The sequence below is a fragment of the Rhipicephalus microplus genome, chromosome 6, assembly GCF_043290135.1.
Source record: "Rhipicephalus microplus isolate Deutch F79 chromosome 6, USDA_Rmic, whole genome shotgun sequence".
NCBI classification, from domain to species: domain Eukaryota; kingdom Metazoa; phylum Arthropoda; class Arachnida; order Ixodida; family Ixodidae; genus Rhipicephalus; species Rhipicephalus microplus.
The window spans coordinates 71,106,890-71,125,974 of NC_134705.1; the positions used below are offsets into that span (position 1 = coordinate 71,106,890).

The 19,085-nt window shown below is 53.0% G+C and overlaps 1 protein-coding gene and 1 non-coding gene across 2 annotated transcripts; both read right to left on the minus strand.

Moving 5' to 3' along the window:
- Positions 1-1,166: 1,166 nt before the first annotated feature.
- LOC119186651 (U2 spliceosomal RNA) lies at positions 1,167-1,357 on the minus strand. Its single transcript, XR_005111730.2, has one exon. It is a non-coding gene; the product is annotated as a U2 spliceosomal RNA (small nuclear RNA).
- Positions 1,358-6,654: 5,297 nt separating this feature from the next.
- LOC142765891 (uncharacterized) lies at positions 6,655-18,405 on the minus strand. The gene is made up of 4 exons (XM_075867697.1): positions 17,947-18,405; positions 8,703-8,916; positions 7,452-8,659; positions 6,655-7,275 (listed from the first exon to the last, which is right to left on the minus strand). Exons 1-4 carry the CDS (start codon positions 18,403-18,405, stop codon positions 6,655-6,657), a joined length of 2,502 nt encoding a protein of 833 aa, XP_075723812.1.
- Between the last annotated feature and the right edge of the window lie 680 nt (positions 18,406-19,085).

Below are 19,085 nucleotides of genomic sequence, written 5' to 3' on the forward strand. Positions count from 1 at the left end.
TCCTCGGTTCCACAGCGCTTCAGGTACGTGCGTGGTGCGTCCGTACGTCTAAAGCGCAATTTTCTTGGAACTTCCAGCAACTGGCAATTCCATTCAGTTGAGCGTGCGAGGATGTTTGTTGTAATTAACGAGAGCCAACGGCGGATGAGCTGGTATGAGATGGTGTCCAGAAATGTAGTGTGTGATCAACAAGGCGATGTCTGCCGTGGTGGTCTAGTGGCTATAAGGTACTCGGCTGCTGACCCGCAGGTGGTGGGATCGAATCCCGGCTGCGGCGGCTGTTTTTCCTTGTGCTCAGATTAGGGTGCACGTTATAGAATCCAAGGTGGTCGAAATTTCCAGAGTCCTCCATTATGGCGTCTCTCATAATCATATGGTGGTTTTGGGACGTCAAACCACACATATCATCATGCCGTCATCAAGGCGATGGCTGAGGGTGCCAGCGAGGTAGCTGACCGCGTGGCAACGAATTACAGCTACCGCTGGCGGAAGCTGGGACCCAGGTCAGTGGCCACAGGAAAAGCACATCGGAGCTTGGCCACTCCATCGTACAGCAGGGGTGTGCGGGTTGAGTCCTGTGGCGTTCTTTGCGATTTTAATTTGTGATGGGGAATAGTATAGATGCGTAGACGGGAGGAAAGCACGCGTCTTCAGATTAAGACGTCGCGTCAAGATGTGAAATAAAAATGCCTTCGCTTGTCACTGCAACTGTAAACAGAAACACCAACAGCCATTTTCTAGAGGCTGTTTTATTTTTTGTTCCGAAATTGGTGAATAAAAAAAGGGGATATAGCTTGGCATCTACACACTTCTATTTTCCTCTGAAACAGTAACAATAAATTACTCAATAGTTTTATTAATATGAGTAGCGTTGTTTAAAAAAACTTGGCGTATGTACGTGTGAACATAACCAAAAAAAGAAGGGCTCCCCAATTATGAAATTTCCGTACAAACATTTATTTTCCCAGAGCAATCGTAAATGTGAATGAACTCAGCTAGCGCACTCCCTGCACGCGAATACCGAGCCGCCGCGAATACCGCGTCAGCCGGAGGGCGTGACGCCAACGTTTCAGACACTCGCCGCACCCACGCTGTTTACCTTGATATCCTTGAAATCCGAACACTCTTTCTTTCATTGAGTTTAACGTCGAATTCTACCCCGCAGGGGTGAGTGGGGCAATCCCGGAGGTAGTGCAATACCGGGCCAAGCCGTGGCGAAGGCGAAGCAAGGTTGAAGCACTTCGCCGCATCACAAATATAAGTTTATTATCTTGGATTCAAATATGATCCGTATCAGATATTAAGCTGATAAGAACAGAGTTTTTATTGACACTTAGTAAACACACACATCAGAAAACGTTACAAAAGATAACGAAAAATGGCAATAAAAGTGCATAGATAAAATCCAGTAACAAAAAGGCTAGGAAGTGTTAGTAGAGTTATTATTAATAAAAGTGCATAACATAAAAACGCGATATCGCTTCTCGATTAAAAGAACTATTTACGAAACGCCTATGTGGCTACGGTATATCGTCGTAAAGGCGCCGATCGTGTCTGAAATGCAAAGTCTCTTCATTGTCCGCTGGTAGCTCTTGGAGCAAAATCTGCAGCAGACACGATCGTTGGCCGGATCCCATGAGCCGAGGCAGCCAACGACGATGGCGTCGACGGAGACGCGCGGGAACCGCTAAAGGAGATGACGCTGTAGAGGAGCGTACTTCTCCACCTTTACCCTCCGAGCCTCCTAGAACGCCTGCATGCGGTTGTCGAATATAGAGCAGACGTCCAGGATTAGGGCTTTCTCACCACGGGCCAGGACGAGGTCGGGTCGTAAGCCGGGGACGCCGACCTGCCGGTTCCCCCGATGACGGTGAACCGCTCCTAGGCCGCCTTCTTGAGGCGCGCAACAAGGCGTTGTGGCGCTCCGTCATGGCCCGGCTCTGCCGCATGCAGTGGCAGAGGACGTGCGGCAGGGTCTCCTCCCTGTACCGGCAGCGTCGGCTCCTCTTCTCAGCTGCTGGAACCAACATTCTTGTGTCGTTCAGTGGGAGGAGATTCAGCCGGGCTCGGTAGATGAAGCGCCAGTCCTTGAAGTGAGTGTAGCGGCCGGACCTCATGAAGTGGAAAGTGACGGGGTCCGCCGCTACACACGCCATCGCCTTGCCGTGGGACGGCTTCTCCTGGAGAGAACGGTCCCGGTCCTGGTTGAGGATGACCCGAAGGATCTTGATGAGCTTGTTGCAGTTCCGCGCTGACATCGTGGCCTCTCCGCAGGTGATGCGGGCGCCCTGGTCCAGAAGCTCCTAGGCGATGGACAGGCGACGGGAGGCTTTGCGTGCCTCCGTCCAGACAGACTGCAGCTGGGTCGCAGTCTGCCAGAAGTCGCCCTCCGTTTCGCCTGAGAGGTAGGCCTCGGTGCCGTCTGTGTCCACTCGTCGCCTCAGCCGCCTCGACACCACCTGGTAGAGCTCCTCCCTCGTTCGCATCCGGACCTCTAGATCGGTCGACGACACGAGCTTGAAAGCTTCGTCCACTCGGCAGATGTCGCTGAGCTCCGCCGCAAGAGGGATTCCTGCTGTGCCGGCATGTGTGCTCCCGTACACATACTCGTTTGACACTCTGGCTGGCACGTACAGTCTTTTTATTCAGCGGGCGAAGCTCCTCGTCCAGGCGATGCCACTCTCCTTTGCTGGCAAGGGCCACCCGCATGGCGAAGTTGAGGGCTGCATACAAAAAGGTTTTAATGGAATCCAGTCTCTGCCATGGGGTGAGCATGAAGGAGAGCAGCCGTCTGCCGAAATTGGTGGCCTCGTCGACCGTCGTCTGGTCCGGTAGTACCCGAAACCCCACAGGACGCCCCAGAAACCGGTGCCCCTCGAAGTCTGCCAGTGCCGGGACCGGGGCGCTCCCCACGGTGAAAGTGGTGGGCCGTGTGCCCACCGGGTAGCACCCGGACAGGTCGACGGTGTGGCACTTGGCAGGCTTCAGTCGCAGCCCGAGTGTGTCCGAAAAGGCTGTCACTACGTTGAGGCGGTGCTGCAAGGTGGCGGGATCTCCGGCGAGCAGCGTCAGATCATCGGCGTAGGCAGGGATGTTGTGTTGCCTATCGCCTCCCTGCACCGCTCTGATGATAGGGTCCACCACCAGGTTGAACAGCTGGCCACTCAGGAGAAAGCCTTGGCGTAGGCCAGCTCCAATGGCGATGGGCTCTGTGGTTCCGTCAGCTGCCACGATGCAGGTGGTGTTGGCGCGGTAGAGGTCCCCCACGATCTCCGCGAAGGGCTTCCACGCGCCGGCACCACGGACAGCGTCGACGAGGGCCTGATGGGCGACCGAACCGAAGGCGTTGGCGTAATCGAGGAACCCCACGCATAGCTCCCCACCTCCCATCCTGGCGTCGTCCAGGCGTCCCTGCAGCACGAAGTTGTGTTCAAACACCCCATCGTGCGGCAAAAGCCCTTCTGACACCTGGACAGTACCGCAGGGTTGCCCAACCACCGCTGCAGCCGGGTGGTGAGACACGCGGCGTACAGTTTGGCGATCGTTCGACCAAGGGCAATGGGTCGCCAGTTTGTGTGTGGGTCTTCGTGGTCGCCCTTTTCGTGTATCATTATCGTCCTCATCGACTTCCAGCTCCGGAGTGTGCGGCATTATTCGAGGAAGACGTTGAATACCACCGCAAGGTACCGCCCTTCAGGGTCCACCTGCCTCCACTGGTGGTAAGTGAGGCGGTCCTCTCCCGGAGCTGTACTTTCGCACCTTCGCAGCTTGGCTGCGACCTCTTTGTCCATGAAGGGGCAAAGGTCAAGTTCCTTTGTGGGTGGGGGCTCGCGTCCTGAGGATAGTCGTGTCCACTGCTGCCGGGGACCACAGGCGGGTGTAGTAGCCATGAAGTGTGCCTGGGTCTATTGGGCAGAGCTGCGAAGTGCCCTCTGCAATCAGCCGGACGGCCTGGCGCCGGTTCTTCCTGTGAAGAGCCTGTATCTGGGAGGGGTTATCGGGGTAAATCTCGCGCCGAGGTGGTGTTTGGCGCGAGTCCCGTTTTGGCAGCTTTAGGTGGTCAGCAATGGCTGCCTCTGCGCGGTCCAGGGTGGTCTCGAACCGCTCCCACTCCTCCTCAGATACGGGCAACTGGCTTAGCGCCCGAAGCTCCACCGTCATCTCAGCCAGGCACTCTCTGGTCCCGCGGTGGCGGCCGCTTCCTCCTGGGTGCCGTACGTGCTGCCGCTGTGCTGGTCGACTCTGCGGGGTGTCATCGCCTCGGGAGAAGGTGGTGGTGGGCTCCCGATGGCTCGCCCCGCATTCTGCTCCGGAAGCTCCTCCTCTGCAGGACTGCAGTACTCGTCTGAGGAGGAGCTCGGTCGTGCCGCCGGGTGGTCAGCTGGATCGCCCGCCGAATCCTCGACGCCGCTTGGCAGGGGGGTAGGCAGGACCTTCTGTGAAGAGGGTCCTGCGGCGGCGCTTGGGCGGATGAGGCGGTGGCCTGCTGCTGCTGGTTCGTCTCGCCCGGTGAAGAGCTGGCGCCACTCTGCAAGAGAGAAGGGGCCACCAGTGAGGGTGTCCTCGGAGTGGCGGCTCGTCCGGGCGAGGCCAGCGGTTGGGGGCTGGTGGAGCCGGTGGTGCTGGTGGGCGGCTGTCGGGGTGGAGCACCTGCGGCGACGTTTTGCCTGGCCTGTTTCGCCTCCTCCCTCAAGTGCCGCTGTTGATGTTTCTCAAGGCCCTTCCTTGCAGGGAAGGACCTTGGGAACTTTTGGCACTGGTGCCAGAAGCGCTGGGTAGGGGAGATGGTGGGGATGCTGGCCAGGCATTTGTTGACATGAGTAATCGTTCTTTGGCCAAGAACGTCGCCGCATAACGAGCAGATATACGACGTGCTCGTTATTCTCGATCGGTGCTCCGCCTGCAGGTGCTGCTCCAGGGACTGCCGCCGAAAGGTCTATGTGGCCGGGTTGTAAGTGGCCCCGCAGCCGGGCTCGCAGCACTCGATGGCAGGAGGCACGGGGAAGTACACGACAAGTGTACCCCCGTTGCGCTTTGGCTGGCGCTTCTGCCAAGGGGTTCGCCGTCATCCTCGCTGGAGTCCAAGGTTGGACCCCCGGATGCCATGACCTCATTGCCACGCTAGGCGTGAGGGCCAGGCGGCCTCGGCAAGGACGGGGTGTTCGACGGTGACCATGGCAGGGCCAGGGAGGCCCACGAGTGTGGCTGCGGCAGGACCAAGACGGCAGGCAGCAGGCAGGACCAAGCAGCAGGCACGACAGGGCAGCAGGTCCTGGGGCAGCAGGACCAAGGCAGCAAGACCAGGGCAGCAACACCAAGGCAGCAGGCAGGCAGCAGGAGGCAGCCGAATCCGTTAGCAGCAGTGGACAGGGGGTTGGTAGGAGCGAGGGAGAAAGACTCCGCTGTAACCGGGTGGGTATCCGGTGGCCTCTACGAAGATCAGGGAGTGCAGGGGGGTCAAGCCACCAATGCAAAGGAAATTTTATTGACGTCGTGCATAAAAAGAAACAGAAAATACATCAGTCCGCAGATACAAGGTATAGAGATGCACGGCTACACTGCCTATATATATGTAAACGTATCCATTTTGTACAAATGAGTAGAAAAAATTTTTAAAAAGTACGTGTTAATGCAAGGGACCCGTCTTTTCGGTGCCTCACTGCATATACAACAGAATACATACATATCAACAAATAAATACATAGCATATATACACTTTTATACAACAAAGGTGTGCATCCCCGCTGTAGCATGCATAGGGAAAACCTCTCAGGATACATACTTGTGCGCTTATTTACAATGACATTTCTGGAGCGCACACTGTCTTCTCAGGCGGGGTTGCGGGGAAGGGTGGCCACCCCAAAATTGTATAAGCACTAGTTTTGGGGGGGGGGTGCACTCACACACTGAGTACTAAAAACATGTTCGCTTGACAAGGCATAAAAGTGTTCAGCAAGACAACAAGCACGGCTGCTTGCAAAAAAATGGTTGGGGGGGGGGCAATGATGGAGAGGTCCTTTACTGCTTTACTGAGTGCCCAGTGGGCGAAGATCAGGCCAGAGTGCCACCGCCGTTTAGTTTCTTGAGCGGGCGTGAGGGCAGTGAAGTGCCCTCAAAAAGGGTCACTGGCAGGCGCAGTTTTCCCTTCTGTATTAAAAAAAACCTCGTGTGCCAGCGGCGCAGGAACTTATCTTCGCCGTTGGTTTCGCGCTGCTCGTAAAGGAACCGCCACAGAACCTGGCGGATCTTCGCAACCGCTGGGAAGGCTGCCCTTTCCGGCTTGTGCCGTGCTTCAGCCAGGCATCGCCGCTTCCATGGAACGAAAAACGCGCACGCCATCAGCTGCTTGGCGAAGGAGCTCTTGTTCCTTCTGAGTGCTGGCGGAGGATGGATGCAGAACTCCCTCGCGATTAAGCGCCACACTGGCTTAACTGCCAGGCACTAAAACAGGGCGTGCGCCGAGGTTTCGCCGGCACGACAGTTGGGGCAACGAGGGGAAGGCACTATGCCTTACCTGTGCAGACATTGGCGGGTTGGGAGGGCGTCCCAGTTCTTGTGCCACATAAAATTTTGTGCGGGTTTTGGAATCGCCCGCCTGTCCCTAGACGTTTTGCTTTGCCACTTCCTTGACTGCCCACGTTCCTCCGGGGTGACCTAGTGCCGCGCAATGTCTTCCGCAGTGCGGGCGGGCGGGGTTTCGTCCACGTCGAAATCAGGGGCCTCTTTTTCCAGGATCCCAATCGTGTTGGCGGCGGCCCTATAGAAATGCGAAAGCGTTTCAGCAATTGGTGCCACGGGTCGATCAGCGTTCAGAAAGGTGGCATTCGTGCTGCACCAGTATCGCATCATGTTCCTACCCACGTACTCCGTTGTCTTGAACAGTGCTCTTGCTGTTTTCAAGGCTAGCACTTTGCTAGTGATGAGCACGTGGGTGAGGCCGTGGCCGCCTTCATTCGATGGGAGGTGGAGCAGAATGCGACGGATTGGTTTCGGTTTGCCATCCCAAAGGAAGGCACCGATCATCTTCGTGAGCCACTTTGCCGTCTTGGTGGGCATCACGGCAGTTCGACTAACGTAATACGCGAAGGCGCAGATGATCGTCGTGGCCGCTAGGGCCCTCTCGCGTATCGTTAAGTCTTTACATTTCAGGCGGTCTATTGCCCCCTGGGCCCACTCCTGCGCGCGCCTCCAAGTAGTCGCCGCCACACCGTTGCTGCAGAAATATATGCCGAGCACCTTGACGGCGTCCACCGCGGTCAGCTCGCCCAGTGCTCTCTGTGAGGGAAGCTTCCAAAAGGGAGGGCTCTACACTTGTCCAAGTTAAGCTGGGCGCCCGAGACGCTAGCGTAGGGCATGAACGTCTGTTAGAAGGCCTCAGAGCTTGCCGGGTCTCTTATGAATAGAGATACATCATCAGCGTAGGCCAGGACTTTGATCGCGGCTTCACCCACCATTTGGAAACCTCTGATGCGATCATTGCGGTCGATTGTGGTTAGGAGTAATTCGAGCGTGAGGATGAAGAGGGTAGGCCCGAGAGGGCAACCCTGCCGAATGCCTTGCGCATACTCAAAAGTTGGCGTGAGGTCTCTGTTTACCATAACACGACCAGACAGGTTACTGTACAGCGTGACGATGACGTCCACGAAGCTTGCCGGGAGGCCGAACTGATGTAAAACTTCAAACATGTACTGGTGTTTGACCCGGTTGAAGGCTTTTGCCTGGTCTAAAGATATGAAGGCCCCCGATAAGGACTTTGTTGACATGTATTCAAACACGTCTCTTGTGACCATTAGGTTTGCAAAGATTGAGCGGCCCGGAACCGTACAGGACTGCTGTGGTGAGACCATGGCGTGCAAGAAGGGTCTAAGGCGACTGTTCAGTGAAGAGGCCACTATCTGGCAGTCCACAGGAAGTAATGTGACTGGGCACCAGGCCGATAGATCCTCTTGCTGGGCTCCCTTCTTAAGGAGTAACACAATCATACCCTCGCCGAATGAGGGAGGTTTTAGGTGTCGCGAGAGCACCGTGTTTGCCATGTGCAGGAGGACGCCCTTCACTTCGTCGAAGAAGGTGGAATAGAAGTTCGCTGTGAGACCGTCTGAGCCTGGTACTGAGTTTGGTGGCATACTCATCACAGCTATCTTCACTTCGTCCTCCGACGCCTCATTGCTCATCGATTCAGTCTCGTTCTGCGTCAAGCGAGCAAGGTGCTGGCATATCTCTGCCGTTTGGCGCATCGAGTCCAGTGTACTTTCCCGGTCTGCTTCCCAGAAGAGGGCAGCGAAGTAGTCGTGGGAAGTCGTTCTGATCTCGTCTGCGTCCGTGGTGGATGAGCCATCTGGGCGCCTCACGCTCGTAATGCGGATCTGACCATTGCCGGCTGTGTCGTTGGGGTCTGCCCCAAGGCCGTTAGTGGCATCGTCCCGCTCTCTCGATGGTCTGAGTGCGCGTTGTTGGAGCAGGCTGGTGTACTCAGCCTCCAACGTGTCTAAGTAGCCCCACGTGCAAGCTGTTAGGGTATCTGCCCCTCTAATGATGCGGATCCGGCGTAGGATCTCGTTAAGCCTTGCTGTGATGCGGCGCTTCCCGGATTTCTCCTCTTCCTGGAGGATTCTCCTCCATTCTGCTTTCAAAGCATCCCAGGAATCCGGTGTCACTTCTGGGGCGTTTGCAACGGAGGCTCTCAGGTGCAAATTTTATACGCTCGGTGCTGGTTTCATCCCTCAGAAGAACGGAGTCGAGTCGCCAGCGTTGGTTGTCGTTACGGAATCCGGGGTAGCCTTTAAATGTGGTGATGAAGGGCAGGTGATTTGAAGAGCTCGCCAGGTCAGCAGGTGGGAACAGAACCTCGCACGCCTCTACTGATGAAAGGAGAAAGTCGGGCAGGTACGTCCGGTCAATACGAGACGCGGTCAGCTGAGAAGCACGCGTCGGAACAAAGAGGTCTCCACGTGCGTGTAACCACACATCAGTTAGACACTTGTGTCTCAGTATCCCGACTAGCTCCTTTGCAAGGTACGTGGACGCCCCACGGCCTGGTTCTCGAATGTCTCGCTGTGTGTCAACCACGCAATTGAAATCTCCCAGCAGAACATGTGGGAGAGGATTTGCGAGAGTTGGGTGCAGTTCCTGGAAGACGCTGTTTGTGAGCTCTCTTGTGACCGGAGCGTAGACATTCACGAAACGGCATCTCTTTCCGTTTATGTAGATGTCACGCATTAGAGACCTGCCGTTGGCACCAAAAGTACAAAATGCCTTCTGACGGAAGCGGCCCGTGATAAAAATCACCCCACTTCACAGGCTCTCGCGGTCGTCAAGGGAAAAAAACGCATCGACCTGGAAGTCCCGCTTGAATTTGGCTACATCCAGCGGGGATCAAAAGTTTGTTTCTTGTATAAATAAGACGTCGATTATCTGAGCCTGAGCAAACGCTAGGATGTTCTGCTGTTTGGCTCTGTTTCGGAACCTGCGAACATTCTCGTTAGCGAATTTAAACAAAGACATCGCCAGATTTCACAAGCAGCGGACACGGTGGAAAAAAGCTGTTAGCCGCTTGCACTAAAATCAGTTCGTCGCCGAAGCCACAAAGTGTAGGATGCAGCACGGCCATCATCCGCCAATTTAAACGCAAGGTCTGGCTGGAGGCGAGGGGCAAAAAAAAAGGACGAGGGTAAGCGAAAACGTAGCAGGGGTCAACACCACCTAGAACTAGAGAAGACCTGTGCAGGGCTGCGTGACGTCATGGCAGTAAGATCAGCCTAAAAGTCGGCTTCATTCAATGCTACGCATTTTCTTTCCAAAATGGCATTTCCCTACATTAATAATATTATTATTTTCGCGGTTTTGAAGCGCACAGAATATTTGTATTAAGGAATATTTTCAGTTTCTTTTAACTAAGCGCTGGTTTGAAGTAATTATTCAAGCACTCGTGAAATTTTTAACAGCATGCACAGCCATTTCGTGCCGTATAAAAGAGGCTTAAATTTCCGTTGTGGGACATATTTATTCATGATACATCATAATCCAAACAGGCAGAACAATTCATAGGATAGAAGATTATGCTTGAAGAGTACTGAGCTTCTGCTACGCAGCCTTGCTTTCAGTTCCTTTTTTACCACTTTGTTCCGCTTTGCAGTTTTGCCTTCATTCAGCTTGTTATTTTGAACTTTGCACAAATCATTCAGCAGCCTATTGGCAGCAGCACTGAGAACATAGTTTAAAACAAGTTCAGCTGAGTGGCCACCATCGCAGAAATCCAAGTCTTCATCGCATTCAACAAAGGAAGTCGCGAGGCTTACAAGAACTTCTGTTTGTTTTGCGCAAGCAAAAAATTATGATGCGTATTTCGAACTTCTCAGCCTGTAAAGCACAATTTCCATTGTGAGCACGGCATTCACAACTACTGCTTGTGGAAATTTAAGTCCACCACGCGTTGTATTAGCTATCAGCACATCATCCAGTTCAATGGTCCGATTCTCAACAGTCAAGTTTTCCTGGCAGGAATAGCAGGCAAGTTTCCTAACTGCAGCACATGCACACTATCCTGCTACATATGTAACAGCTGGTAGCATTTTCTCCTTCTCCTTCACATCATCGTCCATCACTGCAACATCGAACTGCTTAACAAGGAATTTCAAATCAGTGGTAGGAATGCAAGGTGCAATCGTATCCAAGTTGGGCAGATCAAGTAGCTTCCGAAGTCTCAGCATATGCTCGGATTCATAAATCTGACGTATCGAAACGTGATATTGGGCACCAGACGGCTGCCTGTACCTGCCAAAGCTGTCTTCCAAACTGTCGGTTTGAAATTTCCCTAGCAAAACGTATTTGAACCGAAGTTCTTCAATGCAATACTTTGACACCTCAACAAGGGCATGTGAGGTATGTCGCAGTGCAATGCGCGTTTCGCGAGCTAACTGGCCAGCATCATGCTTCAAGGTCTGCCAGTGGTCCAACTAATCGACAATCTTGTTTAGAAACTCAATTTGGTGGCATTGTAGTGCACTTGTTGGTTCTTGAAATGGGTCTCGGAGACGCTGACCTTTGAATGGGGTCTTGACATTCACCACATTCCACCATGTCAAAATAATGTTAATAAGCTCCAATGTACCAGCTTTATGCTCAAGTGCAACTTTGGTGCTTCTTATTGCTGCAGCAGCTGAACAGTTGAAGATCCTCAGTGCAAGCTTTACATTTTGTCGCTCTAGATTGGATAGATTCAGCGACATGAAGGACAAAGTTGGAGCTAGTCACAAAAGCTCATTTTTTTCCTCCTTCATGCAACTTGCATAGTGTGTTAAACGAGGCTGTCAGGACAGATGAGTTTTCCGAGAGGGCACTGAAATTGGGAAAGAAGATGCACCTTCCACAATTACGCTGATTCAGCCAGTTATTTCGGATACACTCTAATATATGCACTGCATCCAGAATAAAAGAAAATAAGGGTCTTGATGAGTCTGACGGGTGCCTGTAAACAATGCTCACTTTGGGAGGATCAGCAAAAAATGACAAAGCCTTGCGGTTGATCGAGTTGTTGTCAGACACCACTGCAACTACTCGTAATCCAATTTCTTCTAGGTGCCTGATCAGCAGATCAAGAAATTCATGTAGCTGTTTCGCTTCTATTTGTTTTACTGGAAGTATATGCACAACATCCTTGTTTGATGATAACAAGCTCCGTATCATACAGACGTATGCTGTCTTTTCCGCATTTTCATTGTTTGTCGCGGCACCAGTGACATAACCACCCTTCGACTGAAAGGATGCCTGCAAGTGGATCTCGTCCATCATAAGCATCACAAGGCGCTCATGGTCTTTTAGTGTTGATGCCAGTCTCCTTGCGTAAGAAAGGAATGAATCCTCTTGTTGCTTTCTAAATGGGCTAGCACGGTAAGAGGCACAAATGCGTCTTATTGCCTGTGGATGTGGGAGCTTTAATTTTGCTGTACTCCTGATGAATCTGTATGCGTGCGGTGATATTGTGTACACAAGGCTGCAGAACACCAGAAAGTAAGCTGGCTAAGTCGACGCCTTCGTGAGAAGAACTAGAAGTTGCTGTGTCACAAATTTGACGAGTTGCACTTGCTACTCATGCGGGAGAGCTGAACATGACAGTTGCTCCAGGAGTGCCACGACAGGCTTCAGCAGAATATCTAGTTGAAGTTCATTATTTATAGAATCCTTCTTGACGTCTTCCACACTGCACAAAACTTTGTGAAGCACTCTCAAGTCAGAAATTGTCGTAGGAAGCACAGAGGAACCGAGGTTCTGTAACCTCATTTCACCAACATACACAGCCAAAGAAAGGTCGGATCCCACTGTCACTGCACGATGCACAACTGGGGCACCTTGGTCGCTGAAGTTGAGGAAAAGTACTTGTTTCTGGGTGACCACCTCGGTCCAGAATTCAGTAAGAGATAGGTCACCTACTGCTGTAAATAGGTCTTCGAAAGTGGCAATGACATTCTTCTCTCTTCCGCATCGTGAGACTGCTTTGATAACTGTATTGCTTCCTGCAACGCCTCTGCGTCCAGTGGAGCGCGCTTTTCTTCTGGGCTCTCGCGTGCAGAAGTTTCTTGGCGGGACAATTAAGCAGGGCAATTAGGGAAAACGCTGGAGATTGCAGAAGGCTTCTAGCGCCTCAGCTTGAGGGGTACTTCAATTGCTTTCTCATTTATGCTGTCAGTGTAGCTGGCAGAGTCTACGAAGTCAGTTCCAGAAATTGGTGCTCACAGACCTGGAACATAAGCACAAACAACGAGGTATAGGATTAAAGCGACATTATTATACATAACAGTTTTACAGAATTATATTGTCACGTTACAACGTAACTGTAAGCTGCTGATAATGGCACACAAGGACGTCAAACTGATTCGTACAACGGCAGTACGACTATTGTTTTTCTCTGCACGCGCATCATTGTCCTCTTCTGACCAGCGGCACATACAAGCATGCCAGCATCTGTGGAAATAATAGCTTGAGAACTTGTACTAGTGGCATTACCCCCCTTCCCAAAGGACATCGTTCCGATGTCATAACAGTATTGCCTGATGAAAACACGCACGATAAGCAGTACACAAGGGGGTGTTCACAATCACTGTAAGTCTACTCAAGGGAGTGTGACGAGTAGTCAGCGTTGGTAAAATGGTTTCATCCTCGAAACATGAACGACGTGTGGCTGGTGTGAACGGCGGGATTGACGAGCCACGTCCTCGTCAAGAACCTCGTAGTTCACTTCGCTGAGACGACGGAGAACTCTATAGGGACCAAAATAGCGGCGTAACAACTTTTCCGACCGGCCCTGTTGTCGAATGGGAGTCTACAACCATACTCGTTTTCCGGGTTGGTAAGAGACATCGCGACGACGAGCGTTGTACCGCAGCGAGTCGATGCATTGTTTCTTATGGATTCGTTCGACTGCAAGGTTACGAGCCTCGTCTCCAGTCTGATAAATTCGCTCGTCTTGACACTAATCTGGTGTCTGTCTGGTAGAAGCATGGCATCCAGCATTGCAGTAACCTCCCTGCCATGAAGCAACCGGAATGGTGTGAATCCAGTTGTTTCATGCACAGCAGTGTTGTAAGCGAACGTGACGTAAGGGAGGATGTCATCCCAGTTTTGTGGTCTTGGTCAACGTACATGGATAGCATGTCGGCGATCGTCTTGTTTAGTCGCTCTGTAAGGCCGTTGCTTTGTGGGTGGTATGCAGTAGTTTTTCGATGTACTGTGCCGCTAAGCTGCATGACGTCTTGTATCATCCGGGCGGTAAAAGCTGTGCCACGATCAGTTATGACAACTGCTGGTGCTCCATGTCGGAGGACGATGTTTTTCATAAAAAAGCGGGCAGTCTCAATGGTGGTGCCACGTTGTAATGCCTTCGTTTCGCAGTAGCGAGTCATGTAATCAGTAGCGACTACAATCCAGCGGTTGCCGTCACGAGACTTGCGAAAAGGTCCGAGTAGATCCATGCCGATTTGTTGGAACGGTTGTGTCGAAGGAGCGATGGGCTTCAAAAAGCCGGCTGGGCGCTGATGTGGTGCTTTATGGCGCTGGAACTCGTGACACATCTTCACGTAATGCTTCACGTCTCGACTGAGCTTAGGCCAGTAGTAGTGTTGGTGATTCCGGGCCAAGGTACGTGTGTATCCCAAGTGGCCTGAGGAAGGCTCTTCGTGACAGGCGGACAAGACATAGGCTCGTAACGCTGGCGGGACAACGAGCAGGTACTCAGTCGCGTAAGGGTCGAATTTCTTTTATAGAGAATATTTCAGCGGACGCAGAACGATGATGACGAGCGGGCGAATGCTGGTGGTGGATGCGGCGTACGGCCTTCGAGATATTCGATGAATTGTCGAAGCTTGGAGTCGTTCCTCTGCTGTTCAGCTAAGTCGGATACACTAACGGCGCAGAGAAAACGGCCGTCGAGATCCTGATCACCTGACGCTGTCTTAAGAGGAGCTCGGGAAAGGCAGTCCGCGTCAGTATGCTTCCGGCCAGACTTGTACACGACTGTCAAATCGAACTCCTGAAGGCGTAAGCTCCACCTGGTCAGTCGTCCGGAAGGGTCTTTAAGGTTCGCCAACCAGCAGAGTGCATAATGATCGGTAACAACTCTGAACGGGCGACCATACAGGTACGGTCTGAATTTAGCTATTGCCAAGTATTCTGCGATGGCGCGGGGTCGTTCACCGTCCCTGGGCCGACTAGCGTCTGGCCGAAATCCAGGTAGGCCCATCTGTCTGTACGAGCACTCCCGGTACAAGTGACTTGGCTCACCACAGTGGTAGCTTAGTGGCCGTTGGTCGGAAGCGCGCCACACGCTGGATTTCCGCAAATTAGGTCGCGGATTCTCATAGTGTGGTGGGCTCGAGAAGTACTGCGGCATCTGCAGTCAAGTCGGTCGTTGGTTTTCATAGCGTGGCCCGTCCGAGAAGTGCTGTGGCGTCTGCAGGCTAGTCGGTCGAGGGAAATAGCTGTCTGCTGGTGCAGGAGTACGTACAGCTTCCGCATACGTTAGCAGGGGAGCTTCGGTTGGAGGTGGCACTAATGGTCGTACGAGCTGCTGCACCTCTTCACGGACGACGTCTGTCAGAGCAGCCACTTGAGGCTGTGAAGGCACTGCGTGAAGCTTTTACTCGCGTACAATGCTACGGACTAGCTCAGCAAGGTCTCTCACACTCGTGACATCGGGTGTAACCAAGGGTGCTGACAGACATGCAAGGTTGTCGGACCGCTCATAATGCGAAGACCGCTGTCTTAGCATTCGCTCCATTGTCGTCGCTTCACGGAGGAATTCTACCATGGTAGCTGGTGGGTTTCGTACAAGTCCTGCAAACAGCTGCTCCTTGACACCCCGCATCAGAATGCGCACCTTTTTGTCTTCCGTCATTGCAGAATCCGCTCGACGGAACAGACGAGACACCTCCTCAACGAACATGGCCACGTTTTCATTGGGTCGTTGATTGCGAGAATTGAGGAGACGTTCGGCTTGTTCTTTCCGGTCAGCGCTTACATACGTGTTCCGCAGCTGAGTGCAAAACACCGGCCAGGTTGTCAGGGCGGCCTCGTGATTCTCGAACCAAATACGCGCTGAATCCTCCAGGTAGAAATAGACATACCGCAGTTTCCGGTGCTCGTCCCACTCGTTGGCGACGGCGACTCGATCGTATTGGTCCAGCCAGTCTTCAACGTCTTCGTAGGGCTCCCCATGGAAGGGCTTTGGCGTTCGAGAGGCTGGTAGCCATGGTGCTGGCGGAGTCGTGGTCTGTTCAGTCTGGCTTGCAGTTGTCGCACATGCCATGGTTCTGGAGCGTTGCGGAAGAGGGCTGAACTGGGCTGGTAGGCCTAGTTGCCGCCGACTGCGTCGAAAGTTGGCTGTTTCTACTAAGGCGTCGATGTTGGGACCGAGATCGTCTTCGTGGTAACAGTGCATAGACTATTACCCAGCACCTCCACCAGTGTCACGTTACAACGTAACTGTAACCTGCTGATAATGGCACACAAGGACGTCTAACTGATTCGAACAATGGCAGTACGACTATTGTTTTTCTCTGCACACGCATCATTGTCCTCTTCTGAACAGCGGCACATACAAGCTTGCCAGCATCTGGGAAAATAATAGTTTCAGAACTTGTACTAGTGGCAAAATGATCACAGTGCGCCGTTTGCAAAAAATAAGACAAATTTTTTCGCTTTATTTATCTGCTTCTGTACGGCAACCACGACCACGCAGTCAACAAGAATGACGTCTCACTTAGCGAACCTTGCTTTTAGGTGTTAAACCACGAGCCATCGTTTGTTTGGCGCTCAAGTAGTGGCAGACGCCCCACATGTAAAGTAACTACGCCGTCTACATCGTATGTTCGACGTAGGCAGTTTCACTCGCGTATACATTGCGCTAAATCAATTTCTGATTAGGCAGAACCGTACATGAGCAACCTGAGGCGTGAACAAGGTACTATACACTTTACGGCACGAACATGGAACAGTATTACACTGAAACACACTATTTGCTCAGTTGTCAATCTTTAAGGTGCATAGCGCGTCGTAACAGCTGCATGCGTCACGCGATTACCTAGACTCTGTTCCCACGAGAAGCACTACTGCCGAAAAACAAAGGGCAACATGTGCTTACCACAGTGTACTTCGTAGATGTGAAGTTTTCCCGCCGCACAGCTTTCGTCCACGCTGCTATTTTGGGCGGGGTCCAACAGAAACCTGTACATGCGTGCTCGCGGTCCATTAGGGTAGTTCGATCGACAGTTCGGCGCACAGCAGCACCCAGGCATTTTCGCCAGCACACCAGTGAAATTTCATGCAGTACGCCTGAGCACCTGAGTACAAAGAAAATGCACGCCAAGCTGCAGCACAGGAAATAGTGTCACCGTTGCCAGATGCTTAGGCTGATACCGCCAGCATTAGTGCTCTTACGTATTCAAGCCAGTAGTATATCGCAGTTTTTATAACCAGTACTGCGCCGCATATATAGACCATGATCTAATAAAAACACAGAAATTTTCCTTATTTTCTGCATCGAAAAAGACCTTGCGGCTGCCGCACTCAATAAACAGTTTTTCACCCACAACGCGCATGCTGGCAGATGAATTCCGTACCAGCCACAGCCGAAAGCCAAGTCGAGCCGCGCCAGTTCTCGTGTGCGCCGTGCGCTCTCTCTGCCCGCGTCGTCAGGCTTGCAAATCTCACTGTGGTGACGTAGTTGCTGTCGAGAGGGGGACACGCGCGGGCCTTCTAGCTCTAGGTGGTGTTGCCAAGGTGCGCGTCAGCCAAGCACGTTCAAAAGGGTGTGCGAACATGTGCCGCGCCTGAAGAGGAAAGGGAAGCGATACCGGAGGGGGAGAGCGTCTTGAGAGGGGGAAACCGAGAGAAGACTGAAGGGCGGCGAAGCGGGCGCGTCGTTTCATTTTTTAATGTCAGCGGGGCTTCAGGGGTGCTTCCCCTTTGCCCGCGCTGCTTATCTCTAGCTTCTTCGCTTTCGCTCGAGGCGGATCGTCGCTGTCGCTGCTTCGTCCTAGAGGTTCTGGTCGGCGCTGTTTTGTTTCCTGACTGGACGTCCGCTCGCACGCTGCCCGCTTATCATGGTCGCTGTGGCGCCTTCGTGAGAGGGACCGGGCTCGCTGCTCGCGGCCCGCTGGTTGGCTTGCCGCCACATTGGATTTGCGACCTGAGTGTAGCACCAAGGGGGCGGATTGATTGATTTGTGGGGTTTAACGTCCCAAAACCACCATTTGATTATGAGAGACGCCGTAGTTGAGGGCTCCGGAAATTTTGACCACCTGGGGTTCTTTAACGTGCACCCAAATCTGAATACACGGGCCTACAACATTTCCGCCTCCATCGGAAATGCAGCCGCCGCAGCCGGGAATCGAACCCGCGACCTGCGAGTCAGCAGCCGAGTACCTTAGCCACTAGACCACCACGGCGGGGCACCAAGGGGGCGGAGGAAGGAGCCTGAGTGGCCTTGTCAAAATCTCGGTCGTCGGGCAGGATGTAGTAACCCCGGCTCACTATGGGCGCATCCTCTTGGGCGGGGACTTGGGTGTTGTCTTCCAAGTCACTGGTGGAAACTGGGGCCAGAACGTTGGCGGTTGTTTTCGAGGGAGAGGGAGGGGCCTCTCTTAACTCGGTGGCTTCGGCAGTCCCAAGCGGCGTAGCTGGCGCACTTAGGCTGTCATCCCGGTTCGAAGGGGGTACTGGCGGGTTAGAAGGGGACGACTGCTCCGAAACAGTTTCAAGATCGCTCGGCTCAGATTCGCTAGAGGAGTTGGCGACGTCTTCTTTCATCTTGGTTTTCTCTCCCTCGTTGGCAGATGAGGTCACGTCGCTGCCATTTGTAGGCGGGCTGGTTTCGGTGTCGCGGTCACCGGAAGGGGCCTCACTTGAGGTCATGCGGGGAGCGTTCTTCGGCGCCAGAACTCACAGTCGCGACGAAAACTCGCCTGACCTGAGCGAAGTTAGGCCACTTGGCCGGGCTGGGTGCGGTGCTAAATCTGAGACCGGGGGCAACCCATGGGTGGCTGACGCGTAGGAGCGCCTACTAAAGCATTCTCTTGTGCCGTGATGGCCCCCGAAACTCTGGCACTTGACGTCGCAGCCCTCTGTCTCGTGGCCGAAAATGTTACAACGCTTACAATACGGGTTTCGGCAAGCCGAAGCCATGTGCCCTACCACGCTGCACTGCGCACATACGCGCCGCATGCCCCGGTATTCGAACATGACTCGGTGCCCCGCGACAGTTGCAAAGTTGAGCACCGATTTGGACATTTGAATTCGGACTACCCTCACGCCATTTAATTTATTTTGATGGTTTTTGACCGTCGCGAAAGAAACGCTTTTTACTTTCCAATACTGCGCAAGCGTAGTTAACAAGGGTTCATCGGGGAGATGCGCAGGGTATCGAAACACATTAACAAATGTGATCGGTGGTCCCACAGCCTCCACTGCCACTTTGACATTGTTGACTGTGAAACCTCGTTCACCACAAGTTTTGTGGGTTGAGCAACACTGCGCGTACACACCTAAAACTTCGATCATCCCGTGTGTTGTAGTACATTGACGTTATCGTCGCC

What these genes read in the sequence shown, in the direction of transcription:
- LOC142765891 (XM_075867697.1), bottom strand. Translation starts at nt 18,405, where the DNA reads ATGACCTCAAGTGAGGCCCCTTCCGGTGACCGCGACACCGAAACCAGC. An exon ending in GGATGAAACCAGCACCGAGC is followed by an intron (nt 8,660 to 8,702) that starts GTATAAAATTTG and finishes CAAACGCCCCAG; the next exon opens with AAGTGACACCGGATTCCTGG. An exon ending in GCATCAGAGGTTTCCAAATG is followed by an intron (nt 7,276 to 7,451) that starts GTGGGTGAAGCC and finishes CTTCCCTCACAG; the next exon opens with AGAGCACTGGGCGAGCTGAC.